The sequence below is a fragment of the Manis javanica genome, chromosome 4 (assembly GCF_040802235.1).
Source record: "Manis javanica isolate MJ-LG chromosome 4, MJ_LKY, whole genome shotgun sequence".
NCBI lineage: Eukaryota > Metazoa > Chordata > Mammalia > Pholidota > Manidae > Manis > Manis javanica.
Window position 1 is genome coordinate 27,079,533 of NC_133159.1, and position 17,907 is coordinate 27,097,439.

Below are 17,907 nucleotides of genomic sequence, written 5' to 3' on the forward strand. Positions count from 1 at the left end.
CCTCAACCTACGAACTCTTTTATCTCAGCCGCGAATCCTCTGTTTGACCACAGCTGGTCTCTTCTAGCTAGAAGGAGGGTCAGACCAGTGGGGGTTGGGTTCACGCCCCACCATCCACCCCACGGGTCGCGCAAGAGTCACGCCTCCCCTTGAGCGCTCGCTAGACAGAAGGGAGAAAGCGGCCTTCGCGTATCTCTTTAATGCGCGCCCCGGAGGCCCGGCGCGCCCCCGCCACTATTAACTGGAGTGCATGGAGCAGACTGCGCTCAGAGGAGGAGGGGAGGGCGCTGGGCACCCGTTGACCGACTTATCCAAGTGCCATCAGCGCCCGTCTGTCACGCCCCCATGGGCCCACCCGGGGGCGCCCACAGCTGAAGACCCGACGCCCGCTGAGCACCGGACAGGGTTGCACCCCGCCGCCGCAACGTGACCCCGCGGGGCTGGACAGGCTCCCCGTGCCTCTTCCCGCAGCGCTCGCCGTCGGGCGAGGGCTCCACCGCCGCCACGCCTCGCGCCCCACACTCCCCGCCCCATGCTGGTGCACACCTACTCCGCCATGGTGAGTGGTCTCGGGTCCGGGGGCACGGGGGCTCAGGAAGCCTGAGTGCTGGACCTTCCGAACCTGCACCTCCAACGAAATCTCTGAGGGAGGGGGCCTCCGGGACTCCGCCAGCTGAGAACGGTGAGCGCAGGAGACCGCTGTCCCCAGCCTGCAGCTCCCGCGCCCGCGGGTCACTCAGCGGTAGACCTCGGGCCCCGGGACGCGGGCAGGACGGCAGCTGGGCCTTCTCCAGCTGAGGAGGGTCCTTTCGGGCTGAAGTCTTTTCAGCTGCCGGTGGGTTGCCTAACGCGTCCCTCTCCTTCCCCAGGAGCGCCCCGACGGGCTGGGCGCAGCGGCTGGCGGGGCCCGCCTGTCGTCTCTGCCCCAGGCGGCCTACGGGCCTGCGCCGCCGCTCTGCCACACGCCCGCCGCCGCCGCCGCCGCCGACTTCCAGCCTCCCTACTTCCCGCCGCCCTACCCGCAGCCGCCACTGCCCTACAGCCAGGCGCCCGACGCCGCCGCCGCCTTTCCCCACCTGGCAGCGGACCCTTACGGCGGCCTGGCACCCCTGGCGCAGCCGCAGCCTCCACAGCCTGCCTGGGCCGCGCCCCGCGCGGCTGCCCGCGCCCACGACGAGCCGCCCGGCCTGCTGGCGCCGCCCGCCCGCGCCCTGGGCCTCGACCCACGCCGCGACTACGCCGCCGCCGTGCCCCGGCTCCTGCACGGCCTGGCCGACGGCGCGCACGGCCTGGCTGACGCGCCCCTCGGCCTCCCTGGCCTGGCGGCGCCGCCCGGCCTGGAGGACCTGCAGGTGAGGCCCGAACGGTCCGGGATGGGCCAGGACTGGCCGCGGTGATTTAGGACTCTGGCTGGAGGCAGAGTGACGAATGCGGGAACCCAACTTTTCTCTCAGCCTGCCACTTCTCACTCGTGACTCCGAGGATGCATCACACGTCGTGGGTTAGACCCTGCCTGGCCCTTAAAGGCGGCCAGGCACTGAGTCCGTGCGAGGTGCCCGGATGACTGCAACCCTCGGCGGAGTAAATGGGCGAGGCCTGAACCCCTTCTCAACCTCTCTACTGGGCCACGCAGGGCATCTATGCCTAGTCCCAGTCTATTGGGGGCAGCCTGCCTGGAGTGAAGAGAGGAGTTGCCTCTCTAAGGCTCACAATTACCTTTTAGCGCCGAACGCTGAGGCACGCTGAGCCCTGGCAAATCCTGGGAATCCTGGTCCCGCCTGTCGCCGCCCCAAGAGACGGTGGTGCGCCTTGGGCGGAGCAGACAGGACAAGAACCAGGAACAGTACAGGTTTAGGAAGCTAAAGGAGACTAGGTCTACAAGCGCCCTTACCACTGCCTTTCCTATTTGCAGGTCATGGATGAGCCCGGAATGAGCCTCCTGGACCAATCCGTGATCAAGAAAGGTAAGGAATTGGCGTTCATCTGCCAGGGCAGAACCAGGCGAGCTGGTGCAGGCCCAAGGTGTACAGACCCATTTTCTTCCCCGTGGAGCGTGCCTCCAATGTGTCGCTGAGCTTGGTGGCCGCCGGACACTCTTCCCTGCCCAGCAGAGAGACAGTGGGAACTGGGGGCCTGGCAGAGCTTGGCCAGTTGTGCGGATTGGTGAGTCGGCCCCAGAGCCTGCCGCTTAGGGTGGCCCAGCCCATGCTGGCTCACTGGGCTGCCTGGGCCAGCCAAGCTGCGCAGGGGCCCGGCCTCTCCCTACCCAGGGGAGGGAGGGTGCTCTTGTGGATCTGGAGTTACTTTGCAGAACGTGTTAAACCACTTTCCCTGTTTCCTAAGAGGTGGGAATCGGGGTGCTGTTCCCACGGATTTTGTTTAATGATTCCCCCATTACAAAGTCTTAAAATATCCTAGCCTGGCAAGCACTTTCTGCCCCTTTGCTTCCTAGGCGGGTCTTTGGGGGGATTGGGGTGGCGTCACATTTCCCTGGGGAATTTTCTCTCCATGCGGGAGCCTCTTTCCGTATTTAGGATTTGGGGGTGGTGGTGTGGGATTATTTTGTGTTAGGCTGTGTGCAGGACGGTCAGGGCCTGCCTGCTTCTGGTTCACTGTCTGTGTGAGTTCCGGGTCCTGGACATGTCTGTATGTTCCTTTCCTAGGTGTCTTTCTGGTATTTCTTGGTGTGTAAATGTGTCTCTGTTCCTGTGAGTTTGTGATGTTTATTATGCTGGTGTACATTGTACATTCCTGTATGTGTGTGTCAGGGTCTCTACTGTGTTCCAGAATTGGTTCTTTGGTACTGAGAATCTCTAAGCATGTGAGGGTTGCTTCTCATATTTTCGGGGATGTTTGAATCTGTGCAGTAGTAAAAGCCAAGTGTTTGAGACCTGTCCTTGAGTAGATTTTCATGCCAAAACTAAGTTCTGGCAGTGCCAGGGAAAAATGAGAAAGAGACAGAAAGACAGAGATTCAAAGGAATCCAGGCATTGGGCGGGCTTCTTAGATTTGGGGCGGGTGCCCGAGAGGAATTGGGAGGCACAGAGGAACCTGCCGCGGTGCCTGGGGCAGGCGCTGCTCCCGCGGGATTTACCGAGGTGTTTTTCAGAAGAGAATTCAAGCCCCGTCTCTCTCTGCCCTCCACGTGTTCTCAGGAGAGGCTGGGGCTCCAGCTGGGGGTGAGAGATGGGGCTGGACTTTACGAGTTGCGGCTGGGAGTTAGCTGGACAGCTTGGAATGGGTGTGGGGAAGATGTAGGGATAAGGCTCCCGGAACTTGGGGAAGGGAGGTATGGATGGGGCTGTGTCACCTGGAGCTGGGGGTGTGGGGAGGACGCTGGGAACAAGGCTTCCTGGAGTTGGGGTGTAGGTGTGCGCTCGGTACCTAGCTCTTTGCTTGGCGTCACTGCATTGGTTTAGTGGACTTTTTTGGGGCTTAGTCTGTAGGTGGCAAAAGTCTGCCAAAGGGCTGCATCCATCAGAGATACGGTCACGGTCACAGGTCCCAGTTCCCGACCGACTCCTATGCGGACTCCAGGGGGTAGGGGGCCTAGGCTCACTGACTCTCTGGGGGAGTCCAGCCTCCTGCAGTTTGCGAAAGGGCTTGGCCACCTAAGCGCTGGGGAAGGGCGGAGCCAAGACTCTGAGTACCTTAAACCTCAAACCCCGGGCCAAAGCCAGGACAGGAGATTGCCTTCAGGCAGTGACTGGAATTGCCCCCTATTGGTTTCTTTCAAAGGACATCAACTTCCATAAATCCTGGGTCCTAGGTGTGTACCAGAATCTCCAAAGGTGATCCCAAGAACACAGTGAATGCGGCCCGCGCGGCCCGCACTGTCCTGGGTGCTGCTTGCTGGCCTGGACGTGGGCTGGTGGGGCGCGGTGTGTCGCTGACCCCGGCGCGCACGCCTGCGGGACCGCACATCGTTGGTGGCCCAAGTGCAGCCGGGTGGGAGTGCCCGCGACCTGAGCTGGGAACTGTGCCCTGGGTACCCTCCTGCATGTCAACATAGCCCAGAGGGCTGAGAGCCTGGGGTTTCCTGCAGAAGGAAGCATCTGTGTCCGAGCCGAGAGCTTGGCCTTCCGCTGGCATCGCGGGCCTTTGGGGAGGAGAGGCCAGTGACGGCGTTTCAGGCTTTGCAACCGGGAGACAGGGCTCGTCCCGTGAGGTCTTGACTTAGGCTGGGGGGCGCGACAGAACGGAGCCGCTAAGGCTAAGCAGGTCCGGCTGGAGGCCCGCGCGCAGAGGGCAGTTGTCGCCTGGGCTCTCCGCTGTTACCTCGGGACTCCGGCCACACTGAAGCCCTTTCGGGGTGGGCGGGGTATCAGCACCCTTCTTTGCCCTCAGGCCCTGCCAACAACATCAGGATTCCCTGCCGCGTCCTGAAGACCTCTGGCACCCGCTGGGGTGGCGGGGGACCACAATCCGGCCAGAGCCCTGGAATTATAAAGTTTTATTTGACTAACTGGAGCATCCGATTTCTCCGTTCCTTCCGGCCATGGTGGGAGGGGCGGCGGTGTGGCGGGTGGTTGGAGTCCTGAATGAGAAACGGAGGCAGCCCTAACGGAGGCAGCCCTAGCCCTACCCACAAAACTGCCTGCCTAACGCCGCAGGGCGCCTGGAAGCTCTGGGGGGTCCCAGACATTGGTTGTAATATCTTGGCTACTCTGGACACTTTTCCTGGAGGGGAGAGGAAGCGAAGGCCCTGTTTCACCGTATACTTCCAGGCTGGCCGCCCTTTGTAGCCACCGGTGGGTCAGGAGATGGCAGATGGGGCTGAGCCATCCATCCCGAGGAAGAGCGGTGAGCCCTCCATTTTCTGCCCACATTTGTTACCTCCAGTTTTACGGCCTGTCCTAAATGCATAGAGAGCAGGCAGGACTGGTGGGGAACACAGATGTGGACAGGAATACTTTCCAACTGAGAAAGGCAGTCGGGGAGAGGGATACTGTACAGGTCTGGTGAAGCTCAGCGGAGGAGCAGTGAGCGCCTGAGGTTAGGAGGCTTCCTGGAGAAGAATCTTTTTTTTTTAAAGGTATTATTGATACCTTACAAAGGTTTCACATGAAAAAACAATGTGGTTACTATATGTCCCCATATTATCAAGTCCCCACCCATACCCCAATGCAGTCACTGTCCATCAGTGTAGTAAGATGCCACAGGTTCACTATTTGCCTTCTCTGTGCTACACTGTTTTCTCTGGGATCCCCACACCATGTGTACTACACATAATACCCCTCAATCCCCTTCTTCCCCCCCACACCCCTCCCTTTTGGTAACCACTATTTCATTCTTGGAGTCTCTGAGTCTGCTGCTATTTTGTTCCTTCAGTTTTGCTTCCTTGTTATACTCCACAAATGAGGGAAATCATTTGGCACTTGTCTTTCTCTGCCTGGCTTATTTCACTGAGCATAATATTCTTCAGCTCCATCCATGTTGTTGCAAATGGTAAGATTTGTTTCTTTCTTATGGCTGAATAGTATTCGATTGTGTGTATGTACCACATCTTCTTTATCCATTCATCTACTGATGGACACTTAGGTTGCTTCCATATCTTGGCTATTGTAAAAAGTGCTGCGATAAACATAGGGGTGCATATGTCTTTTTGAATCTGAGAAGTTGTATTCTTTTGGATAAAATCCTGGGTCAAATGGTATTTTTATTTTTAGTTTTTTGAGGAACCTCCATATTGCTGTCCACAATGGTTGAACTATCTTACATTCCCACCAGCAGTGTAGGAGGGTTCCCCTTTTGGAGAAGAATCGTTAGGATGGGTCTCAGCAGGTGTGGTCTTGAAGTCTGAGTGCATTGGGAGAAGGGGTGTAGGGTGGGCAGAACTACTTTCCCCACTTGCACTCAGCTAGGCACAGCATGTGCAAATGCCCTGCCTGTGGAAAAGCCAGACAAGAAAGGTTAAAACCTCCCCAGGTTCCAGGTCATACAGTCACAGCTGGAGGGGCTGGTTTGGGGATGAGAAGCGAGGTATCTCTTCTTCCTTTGGGAGAATGGTGGTTACTTACTTGGGCATAGGAAACCCCTCTTTCCTGGGGTCTGTTGTCCAGTCTCAGGGCATCTGCACACAGAAGCTGTCATAAACAGTTACTCTCACTTCTGTTCTTGGCTAAAGGGAGATGGGAGGGTCTGGGCTTGTAAGTATATCTCTAAGCAAAAAGGGGAGGGGTGGGGGAAGGCGGGTGGGGAGGGAGGGAGAAGAGGATTGAGGGGTATTATGATTAGTACACATGGTGTGGGGGGCACGGGGAAGACAGTGTAGCACAGAGAAGACAAGTAGTGACTCTGTGGCATCTTACTACAGTGATGGACAGTGACTGCAATGGGGTATGGGAGGAACTCGATAATATGGGTGAATGTAGTAACCACATTGTTTTTCTTGTGAAACCTTCATGAGAGTGTATATCAATGATACCTTAATTAAAAAAATAAAAAATAATGCAAAAAATCCATGATAAACAAAATATCAAAATTTTACATCAAGAGAGAATCTGACCCTGCACTTCCACAACCCGGCCTCATTTGCTTCCCAGGCTACTGTCTGTCCCAGAAAGAGAATAAGAAACCAGTGCCCATGAAAATAGTTTGGATGTTACCTGAGGGCAGCATAGTGCAGGGGAGTGAAGGGTACAGCTACATTTAAAAGAAAACCTCTGGCAGTTGGTGAAAAGGAAACTTAACCAGCGGGTCCCACAAGGGGACATGAAGAGAGTCAAGTGGACTAGGAAAAGGGTCACTACCCCTCCTCCTGCTGTCTCTCCCCCAACCCTAGACTTTGGGCCGGCCATTGGTATTCTAAATGTGGTCTAAAGAACCCCCAAGCACCAGAATCCCTTGGAGGTATTTGTTTAAAAAATGCAGATTTCCTGGGCACCGGCCTACATCCTCTGAATGAGAATCCCTGCCAAGTATGGCCCTGGAACTTGCATTTTTTAATGGATTTATTCAAGAAAAACTTACATACCCAAAACTCACCCTTTGTAGGAGTTATAATTCAGTCATTTTAAGTAAATTTTTAGTGTCCATTTTTAAATTCCTTCATTCACATTTAGTTAATCCCCATTCCCACCCCAAGCCCTTAGGTAACTATTGATCTTTTTGTCTATATATTTGCATATTCTGGACATATTCTATAAATGGGATATGTAAATACTTGAAGTTTTTCATCTAGCTCCTTCTACTTAGCAGCATAATTTTTTTGAGGTTCATCTGTGTTATAGCATGTATCAACTAGTTCATTTCATTTTGTTGTTGAGTAGTACTCCCTTGTATGGATGAAAACATTTTGTTTATGCATTCATCAGTTGATGGACACTTGGGTAGTTTGCAGCTGCTATGATCATTCACATGTCTTTGTGTGGACATATGTTTTCATTGCTCTTAGGTAAATTCCTAGGAGTGGAATTGCTGGATTTTATGGTAAGTTTGTATTTACCTTTTAAGAAACTGCCAAAATGTTTCCTAAAGTAGCTGTTCTATTTCACATTCCTACTAGCAGTGTGTGAGGGTTCCAGTTTCTCCACATCCCCACTACATTTGATAGTGTTTATTTAATTAGTCATTCTAGTAATATCTTAGTATAGTTTTAGTTTCCATCTCCCTATTGACTAATGATGTTGAGCACTTTTTCATGTGCTTATTAGACATCTATATATCATTTTTAGTGAAATGTCTATTCACATATCTTAAACATTTTCTAATTGGGTTATCTTATTATCAAGTTATAAGAGTTCTTTATATACTAGGGATATACATCCTTGATCAAATATAAGATTTTATATGATTTGCCAATACTATTAAGTTATTAGAGTTCTTTATATGCTCTAGATACACATCCTTGATCAAATAAATATAAGATTTTATAAGATTTGCAAATATCTTCTTCAAGTTTATGGTTTTTTTGTCTTTTTATTTTCTTAATAGTTTATCTTTTGAGGTGCTGAAGTTGTAAATTTTGATGGAGTCCAGTTTTCTTTTATGGATCATGCTTTTGGTATTATATCTCTGTTACAAAGATTTTTCTCCTATGTTTTTTCCCAGAAGGGATTGCAATTTTAACCAGCTTTCTGGGAGACTCTGTTATAGACTCCCCAGATTCAGTGGTCAGACCAGACCATATCTACTACCTGTGGATGAACTGTGTAGACCTGTGTGTGAGAGTCTTGGCTGACAGCCTGAATAACTAGGAGCTTGTATGTCTATAGGAGTGTATATCTATATGGCTTTTGCTTTATGACCACCATGAGAAACCACTTCAGCTTCAAGAGTCACGGTGTGTGGGAGACAAACTTTAGTGTCCTTGCTTTGTAATCTGTGCTGGTTTAGTTCCCACCTCCATGACAGTCCTTTCCCCAGGCTTCCCTAACCTTGGGTTCCATCCCTCTTGCCATTTTTGAGGGAAGAGATTCTGTCATAACGGGGGAAGTAGCAATGTCTGTCATTCACATACAAGAGCCCATGTCCTCCTGTTATGCACCTATACTTAGCTGCACCTCTGTTTGCAAAAATTCATCATGCACTCCATGTTTGAATATGTCAGCAGGAGCAAAAGCACTGGGATATCCACATGCATGTTGCCACATTCCTGTGTTGCTCAAGGTTGACAGACTATGTGTATATGGCTGGGGCTCTGTATTTGTTGGATGAGTAAGTGCACACATGCACAATCTCACCCTCCTTGCTCTATCTGTAACAGGGAGTAGAGTTTTTGTGTACAGTCATTTTTGTGACTCACGTGTGTTCCCATATGTCCCCGTTTGCATGTGCACAAACTGCCTCATACAGCCTTGGGCTCTCTCCCCTCTCCCCAGGGCCTGGCCTCAAGGGGGTTGCCCAGGTTTTAACAGAAGTTGGATGAAGGAGGCTGCTGAAGAATTTTCCGTTCCCCTGACTGCTGCTCCCTCTGGCCAGGAGTTGGGAAGGGGGGATAGTCTCCCTGACCCTTTTTATTTTAACAATTTGTAGCTTTATTGTTTTTTTAAGTCAAGGTTGAAGAATAACTTCCATACAGCACAGTTTACCCTTTTAAGCTGTGCATTTCTATAAATTTTGATACATTTGGACATAGTAATGAAACTACTAAAACAGTAGAGGTATACAATAGTCCAGTCGCTCCAAGAAGTCTGTAAGGCAGAGGGACACAGCTGAAGAGGAAACCCGAGCAAGGCCTGGGAGGCCCTGGGGCGGGAGGCAGGGATGCCTCCCTTTGCATGGCCAGTTCTGGTGTCTGTTGAGTGAGGACATCCTTGCGCCTTACCCTGAGACACAGCTGGCATTAGGGCAAGGTGAGCAAGGCAGGGACATGCAAGAGCAGGCTCAGAGCCTGTTTCTAATTGAAAATTTTGATACTTTGTCACCAGGATTTTTTTACATTTTTATTTTTTTAAATATTGCATCAAAACACTATTTATCTTGATTGCTGAGATTTTTGTTGCCTTCTTAAATTTGCATCCAAGGTCACTTGCCTCACCCTCATGTTCCTTCTGCTCTGGGGACAAGAAACTGGCCTGGGGCAGAGTTTATATGCTGTTCTTTCTCTCCACATCCCCCCACCTCTCCACTTCTCCCACTCACCCCCATCCATGACCTCAGCCCCTCCTGGTTGCCTGAAGGGGGACCTATAGAGGAAGGGTGGTTTTACTATCCATTGCTAGCAAAGGACAGAGGCTTCCACAAAGCCCCCCACCCCAACATCTAGGTAGCGGGCCACCACTCTTTTCCCCATTTCGAGTTTCAGGAGCCCTTGCTTCAATCATTTATTCCACATTCACTGATGCCCACTTGTGCCAAAACCTGCCTTCAAGGCACTCCCAGTTAGGGGGGAAGACAGTGTGGAAGCAGACATACAGGGCCAGTGTGGTAAGGCCAGGGACAGAAGATAAGCAGGAGCTGGGATCAAGAGGCCAGGAAGCTTTGTATCAGGGATGGTGCCTGAACTGAGGCTTGGTAAGGAGGGGACCTTGCTTAGGAAAATGCTGAAGGGCCCCTGAGACAGACAGTAAGCAGTTCTAAGGGGTTCACTGTGCTCACATGCTGGTGGCCCCACATCCCAGGTGGCATTTTACACATACTTCGTTTGGCCTGTGCTGAGTTTTTTAATTTTTTAATCAATTGAATTAAAAAATCCAGAGATTTCACAAAGAAATCCATAATCCCGGTCTTATCGGCAAAAAAAAAGACAAACTAGGAGGTCTGGAAATGTTGATGTGCCCTGTGTGACAACACTGAGCCTGGGAGCGGCTTTACCTAGGGTGGCACCAGCCTCCCGTATCCGCTTATTTATGTTACCTGTTGTACTGCTCCTCTTTGAAGTCTTGAGCTATGCTGTCCACCGTGGGAGCCATGAGCCACATGTGGCTACTGGGACTTGAAATGTGGCTAGTCTGAATTAAGATGAGCTGAAAGCATAAAATCATGCATTGAAATGCATTGATCTTTGAAGACTAAGTATAAGAAAAGAATGTGCAATAGCTTGTTAATAATTTTTAAATATTGATTAAGTGTTTCAATAGTAGTATCTTTTATATATGGGGCAAATTAACCTCACGTGCTTTTTACTTCTTTTAAATGGGGCTAGTAGAAATTTAAATTATGTGTGTGGCTCATAGTATATTTTTATTGGTCAGTGTGGGTTGAGAGCCAAAGGGACAAATGGGGGACCAGGCAAAAGGGGTAGGCAAGGGCTGGGATGGGAAGGAGGGTGACAGAGCACCTTAGACAGAGGGCATTACCATCGTCAAGGATCTGAACCTTGGAGTCCACAATCAGAATTCAAGAGCCATTTCTGTTCCTTACTTGTGGTACCATCTTAACCTCTTTAAACTTTTAGTTTCTTCACTTTGAAATGAAGAAACTCTGTGGAAGAAAGAAACTCTTCTCCACAGGGCTGTTAATGTATGACACTTGGTATGTAGTTGATACTCACTGAAGGTAGATGGTGTCGTTCTGCCCAGCTATGGAGCCAGGATTTGATTCTCAGGCAACTGACCTGCACTGATGGGTTTGAGGCTGGGAAGGGATGTGTGTTTCAGGAAGATCCCTCTGGAGCAGGGCAGGGAGACCAGAGCAGGGGCTGTGCAGAAATTCAGGCGGGATTGGCTGTATCCAGGGCTTGGGGGAAGATGAAAGGTGTGGGATATCATGATGGATGGGATGTGGGGGGAGAGGGCATCCCCGAGGTTTCTGGCTGGGTGACCAGGTGGACGGAAGGGCTCTGCCAGGTTGGGGATTGGGTCAGCCTTGCTAATCTCTGCATTCCCAAAGCCTAGCACAGTTCCTGGCACACACGGGCTCACTAAGTATTTGCTGAATGGCTGGAGGGCCAAGAGTGCCGCTTTTGAGACCACAGTCTAGGGCTTGCTGCTGGTTCTCAGTCTACCACCTGTGTGACTGCAGGCGCACTACTTCACTTCTCTCTTCTTCTGTCTCCTCATCTGTAAGAAGGGTATAATAAAGGTAGCCCCCCTGTGGGTTGTTCTGAGGATTCGGTGAGGTTATCTATGTAGGCACATGGCATGGCGAGTGCTCCTAATTGTTGCCCTGAGGCTCCCCACTTGATCCCAACACACATACAGACTCACAAAGCTGGCCTTTTTACCAAGACTCTCACATCCTTGAAAGAAGGGAAGCCCAAGAGGAAGCAAGTATCTCCTTTCTTCTTCCTTCCCCTGAGGCTAAGCGGGAGGCTGGAGGTTAGACTGCAGGAAGGACTTTCTTTGAGAGCCAGGAGTATCCAAGTGGGTTTTAGAAAATGAACTTCTCAGATTCCCTTCCCTGCTTTCCATAGATATCCGTAAGTAGATAATTAGCATTTGGTGGAAGGGCGTGTCTCTTTATTCCTGGTCTTCTTGAGAATCCGAGAGTGACTGGGCAGGAAGCAAGCCAGGGCTGGAAGCCCAGTGGGGCCATAGCCTCTCTGTCTCTGGGATGTGGGAGTCCAAAGCCCCAAGGCCTCTCACTGGTCTGGGGGTTGGGGAACATGGGGATCAGCAGCAGGCAGGGGAAGTTGGGGGCTCCTTGTGATTGCACAGACCTGGCTGGACCCTGCTGCAGTGACCCAGGAATCCTGCCTCCAGCTCAGACTCCATTTCCATACTTCCAGCTCCCACTCTGATTGCACATACCCAAACTCCAAGACTCTGCTGCAGCTGTTTGAGTTTTAATAGGGAACCAGATTGGCTCAGTGAAGGGAACATGGGTTCAAGAGCCAGACAACTCTGGGTCAGTTTCCACCACCCATTAGAGTGAACTTCAGTGAGTCACATAAACCTCAACGTGCCTCAGTCTCTTCCATTGTAAAGTGGGGATAGTACAGCCCCCTCTGAATGGTGCTGGGCCATTCAGATGCGGCTATGTGCACAGCTTGGAGCACGGTGCCCAGCACAGTCGGGGCATCCTCAGCGTGCGCACTCCACAGGTGGACAGTGCCGGTGTCCTGTGGTCCCTGGCTCAGTGTTGTCTCTCTGTCCCTTACTCTCTTGCTTCTGCTCCACAGTCCCCATCCCCTCCAAAGCCAGTGGCCTTTCAGCCCTCTCGCTGGCCAAAGACAGCCTGATTGGTGGCATCACAAACTCCAGTGAGGTCTTCTGCTCCGTGCCAGGCCGGCTGTCGCTGCTCAGCTCAACGTCCAAGTACAAGGTGACAGTGGGGGAGGTCCAGCGGCGACTCTCGCCTCCCGAGTGCCTCAACGCCTCTCTCCTGGGTGGTGTCCTTCGCAGGTAGGATGGCCAGCTCACAACTCCTGGGCCAAACTCCGTGGTCAGTTTAGACCTTTCTAGAGGATCAGAGAGGGGCCAGCCTCAGTGACCAGGTCACAGCATCATGTCCACCTCAGTCTCCCTGGGGGGTTGTGCATGCTCTGGGGGAGACCCAGGTCCCCAGCAGATCCCATGTCTGTGGGCTTGGGGGTGGGTAGTGGAGAAAGAAGCCCGGGCACAGAGAAGAGATGGAGGACTTGCCCACTTTGGGAGTGCCATTGTCACCCCCTTCCCCAGGAAAGGGACCCCGAGGACCCAAGGGCTGTTCCCTGTGGAGCATAGGCCTCTCTGGTGCCTTGGGGACCCTCGTTTGGTTTTATGGTTCTGTGTCTGTCTCTGTGCCTGTTCTTGTATCTGGGTAGGACATTTGTGCTTCAGGGCTGTGCGTTTTGATGTGTCTGAGGACATGTGTGCGTGTATGTGTGTGGTGTAGGGGACAGCCAGAAGTATGTTTCCAAAAGTTTGAGTTACCTGTGGTACTTTTAGTGGGATGTGTCAGCTACAGTGTGCCATACACTATGTGTGATTGCATGTACATCTGGAGCTAGACATGTATGTTTACATGTCTATAACTCTGTGTGGGGGCTGCATTTGTGCAGATGTGTGGGTATCTCCTTATCCCTGGTCCCTCTGAGCACCCCAAAGGGGCTTGCATCTATACACATGTCCCTGGGATCTTGATTTGGTGTGAACATGTGTTGCTATGTCCCTGTGTGCCCCTGGGTATCTGAGTCTGCATGTCTGTATTGGTATGTGTCTTTATTCTTGGCCTTCAGTGTGTGTTCATATGTGTGTATCTGTGTCCCTGTGTGACTGTATGTCTACCTGTGTCCTCCCACGTGTCTCTGTATGTCCATTTCTTTGCATATAGGTCTGTGTGTCCTTGAGTACTGATGTGTCACTGGCCCAGCTGTGTGCTCAGGTGGGGAAAAGCACCCCACGATGCTGGCTATCCTGCCCCACTCTGGGGGGGTATCCCTGTTGCTGAGAGGATTAGGGAGAAATAGCTGGGTGCTAGGCCTCCCACCTGCATCTTGCTGCAAAGCTAGTGAGGTTAGGAGGTTGGAATAGGCTGAAAGCGGCCCCAGAGGCAGACCCAAACCCTAGGAGGGCTTGGTGGAGGTAGCGAGACCCTGTCGGGGTCACGTAGGGTATGTGTTTTGCTCTTGTCTTCACAGTGTGTGTCTGTCTCTCTCTCTCTCTGCATGTCAAGGGCCAAGTCCAAGAATGGGGGTCGGTGCCTGCGGGAACGACTGGAGAAGATTGGGCTCAACCTGCCAGCTGGTCGTCGCAAGGCCGCCAATGTGACCCTGCTGACTTCACTGGTGGAGGGTGAGTGAGGCTTGATGTACATGTGAGTGTGAACATGGGGGGATCTATGCCATCCCATGTGACTATCTCCAGTGCAAGAGGGAGTGTTTAGCATGTGTGTTCTCTGTGTATCATGTATAAGGGGTGTGTGTGATATGTGTGGATAGTTGGTGTGCATGCACTCATGTGCATGTACCCAGAGTAGAGAGCGTGTTGTGTGTGTGTGTGTGTGTGTTTATGGGGGAAGTGGCCAGTGTTCAGACGTGGTAATGGGATGAGCAGATGAGTGTCCTTCCCTAGAGGCTGGTGACTCTGGGCTTGGTCATTTTGAGCTTAGGCTCTAGGATAACCTGGTGGGTTCAGTGCCCACTTTTGAGCTCAGAACCCATCCCTTGTGGCCCCAGGGGAGGGCAGTGGGATTGGGGCTGGAGCTGGGCTAGGAGGGAAATCAGAGAAAGGTCTGTAGAAGCTGGATGGATCAGGATGGCTCCTGGCCAGAGCGGAGGTTCAAGGCCATGCTCCAGGCTCAGAGGTAAAGCTGGATGTAGTGAAAGCTCATCTCGCTGCCCCTCCTCCCAGGAGAGGCTGTGCACCTGGCCCGAGACTTTGGCTACGTCTGTGAGACTGAGTTCCCAGCCAAGGCAGCAGCGGAGTACCTGTGCCGACAGCATGCTGACCCCGGGGAGCTGCAGAGCCGCAAGAGCATGCTGCTGGCCGCCAAGTGAGTGAGAGTGCCATGCATGGGTGCTTTAGGTCACCATGCACAGGCTGTCGTGGGTGCCACGCTTAGCACATATAGTGCAATGCAGACACCAGTCAGGTGCACATGTGATGTACAAGTGGCACCACACATGGGCACACACAAACACATGAACATATCTGGGTTCTGTGCATCAGCAAATGCTGTCAGACAGGCTTACAAAGGCCTATGTGTGGGTACCAAACCCCCAAATAGTCCCATCCGAGTCTGAGGTTCTGTGGTCTTGCTCCCCCTGCCTGAGTCTTGCCCATTAGCCCTTTTGCTCCAGTGACTTCCATCAGGGCACCAAGGCCCACCTAGGCTCCAGGTTGACCCTCCTTTGATCTTACCGCACACCTGACCCCTCTGCAAGTCCTGTTGGTGCCTCCCTCACCATTTACATGCTCAACTCTGGTCTCCTAATCTCACTCCTGGACCTTCACCCCAGTGCCCCACTGTCCCCTTAACCTTCCTGCACATGCAGTGCTTCCCTGGCCAAGAACCTTCAGTGGCTTTCTCTGCTACTGCATTGATTTTCAAACTAGGTTCTGTGGGGATGCCTCAGGGCCTATACAATGAACCAGTAACCCATTAAGGTTCAGTTTTTAGAGGAGGTCCCACTGCAAGAAGAGACAGAGACAGAAAGAGAGGGAAAAAGTAAAAAAAAAAAAAAAAAAATGAAATCTACTAATCTGTAGGGTAAAGTCCAGACTCCTTTGAGGGCCCTACAACCTGGCCTGCACTTACCCCACCTGCTCCAACTGACCTGCTTGCTCCCTCTTGCTCTCTCATCCTTGGGTTTGCTGTTCTTAGGATATCATCCATGCAGTCCTTCAAACCTCAACTCCCACCTCCCTCCTTTGAGGCTCCCTCCATCCTCCAAGGCAGAAGTGGAATCATAGACTCAGACTGCCATGCCCCATAGGACCTTTGAAGCTGCTCACATTGTAGCTGGAGAAACTCTAGAACAGGGCTCACCCCACTTGTTAATCAGCTAACTCATCGAGCACTTTCTGGGTCCCAGTCAGTCATGTCTAAGATGCTGACTGGGTTCCATGGTGATACAAATGTGAGACACCAGTGACTCTCCTGCCTAGGTCACTTGCAGGATGTATAAAGAAATGAATAATGGCTGCAAACTGGAGCTGATCCCAATCCCAGCTTAGTCACTTGGGTAGGTCGTCTAACCTATCTGAAGCCAGTTTCCCCAACATATGATGGGATAATAATGACAATACAGTCTTGTCGGAAGGATTACGTGATATGGTACATACAGTGTCCTTGGCAGAATGTAGGCTTCAGTTCATGTTCCCTGCTGACTATTATTTCAATTTTCCAAGGAAGGTTATGGATTGTTCCCTAATAATTTCAAAGACAAATCTCTGTGAAGCATTGGGTGTTTGGGGTGGGAGTGAGAGAGGGGATCAAGGAAAATTTCCTGGAAAGTAGTAGTTAAGCTGGACTTTGAACGTGGTCAGGATACCCACAGCAAGGGTATCAGCATATGATGTGTACTAGCTGTATATTGGGCTAGTCAGTTAATGTCCCTCTGAACCCTAGTTTCCTTTTCTATAAAATGGCTGATGATCATTTGCAGACTACTGGCAGGATTGGTAATCGTAGATATATATGAAGTGCCCAGCACATGGTATGTCCTCTGGGTTAAGAGCTTTGTCCTCTAACCTCTGACCCTTTCCTCCATCAGGCAGATCTGTAAAGAGTTTGCGGACTTGATGGCTCAGGACCGCTCACCACTGGGCAACAGCCGCCCAGCACTCATCCTGGAGCCCGGAGTGCAGAGTTGCCTAACACACTTCAGCCTCATCACCCACGGCTTTGGTGGACCTGCCATCTGTGCTGCACTCACTGCTTTCCAGAACTACTTGCTAGAGTCACTCAAAGGGCTGGACAAGATGTTTCTAAGTAGCGCAGGCAGTGGGCATGGTGACACCAAGGCTTCAGAGAAGGATGCCAAGCATCGGAAATGACCACCTCTCCCACCCCATCCCTGAGAGGCTCCCAAGGCCTGCAATGAGGTCTTAGCTCCTGGGGGTGGGCCTGAAACATTTAAAAGGTGGGGTTGGAGTCAGCCCAGAAAGGAAAACCCAAGTTAGGGGTCTGAGTTGAAGAAGTAGGGGATGGCCTCTGTGTGGTGGTTTAAGGGCACAGGCATCTGCCTCAGGTATGCAATTTTCTGACCCTCAACTGCTGAGAAGTGCATGGACAGGAAATTGGAATGGACAACCCTGGCTCTTGGGGCTGAGCCCTGCCAAGAGGGGTGCCCGGGCAGCGATGAGTGCTCTTAGGGCCAAGGCCTTGCAGTTTTTACTGAATGGTAGGAGAGGAATTAACAGGCCAGAGGTGCTACTGAGGAGCTAGTGTTCCTCATCCCAGAATTTCCTACCCCCAAAAAAGGGGCATGGCAGGAGGCCAAGTGGGCTCTGTGGACCCCTCCCACTCTTGGAAAGAAGTGGGCAGGAGGAGTCCTCAAGGAACAAAGAGGATAAAGCACAAAAAAGCAGAACTTGAATCTAGACTGCACTTCACAGTCCTGTTGCTGTTTATTTATTTTGTAATTAAATTTGAAAGTTTAAAAATGTCCAGTGCAACTTATTTATCCCAATTAATTGGACTCGTTTCACTGTTCTCTGCTCACGTACAAAGATGTCCATCAACTGGACCAGAATGGCGAGGGTGTTTTTGCTCACAAAGGGCTGTGGGTGGGCCAGGAGGGAAGAAAGATGTGTCGGGGACCCTGAGGTTGTCACTGGGATTTTGTATTTGCTGTTGTTCCTCTTGACTCTGCAGATGTACCTCCCCAACTCTCAGACTGCTTTCTCATTCTTAATAAAACATTTTCATTGGATATGAAGCCCTTTCTGTCCTTCAGTCCAGGCCTAGATTTGCCTCCCAAGGGGGCAGGCAATGTCAGTGGTGTAGGAGGGCCTGGAAACTGGGAGGAGGGGTTGGAATGGGAAGGGGCCTCTGAGGAGGGATCATAAGAGGAGCTGTGGGCACCTGCATGGAGGGGATGCAGATAGTGGATCTGGCTTGTCAGTGTGGCTGTGTGTGTGTGTGTGTGTGTGTGTG

General features: G+C 51.7%; 1 protein-coding gene across 1 annotated transcript; it reads left to right on the forward strand.

Annotated features, from left to right (window-relative positions):
• Nucleotides 1-229: 229 nt before the first annotated feature.
• On the forward strand, nt 230-17,683 carry TFAP2E (transcription factor AP-2 epsilon). The gene is made up of 7 exons (XM_073233624.1): nt 230-559; nt 870-1,352; nt 1,913-1,964; nt 12,506-12,728; nt 13,981-14,099; nt 14,658-14,799; nt 16,523-17,683. The coding sequence occupies exons 1-7, from the start codon at nt 533-535 to the stop codon at nt 16,803-16,805; spliced, it is 1,329 nt and encodes a 442-aa protein (XP_073089725.1). The 5' UTR covers nt 230-532; the 3' UTR covers nt 16,806-17,683.
• Nucleotides 17,684-17,907: the final 224 nt, after the last annotated feature.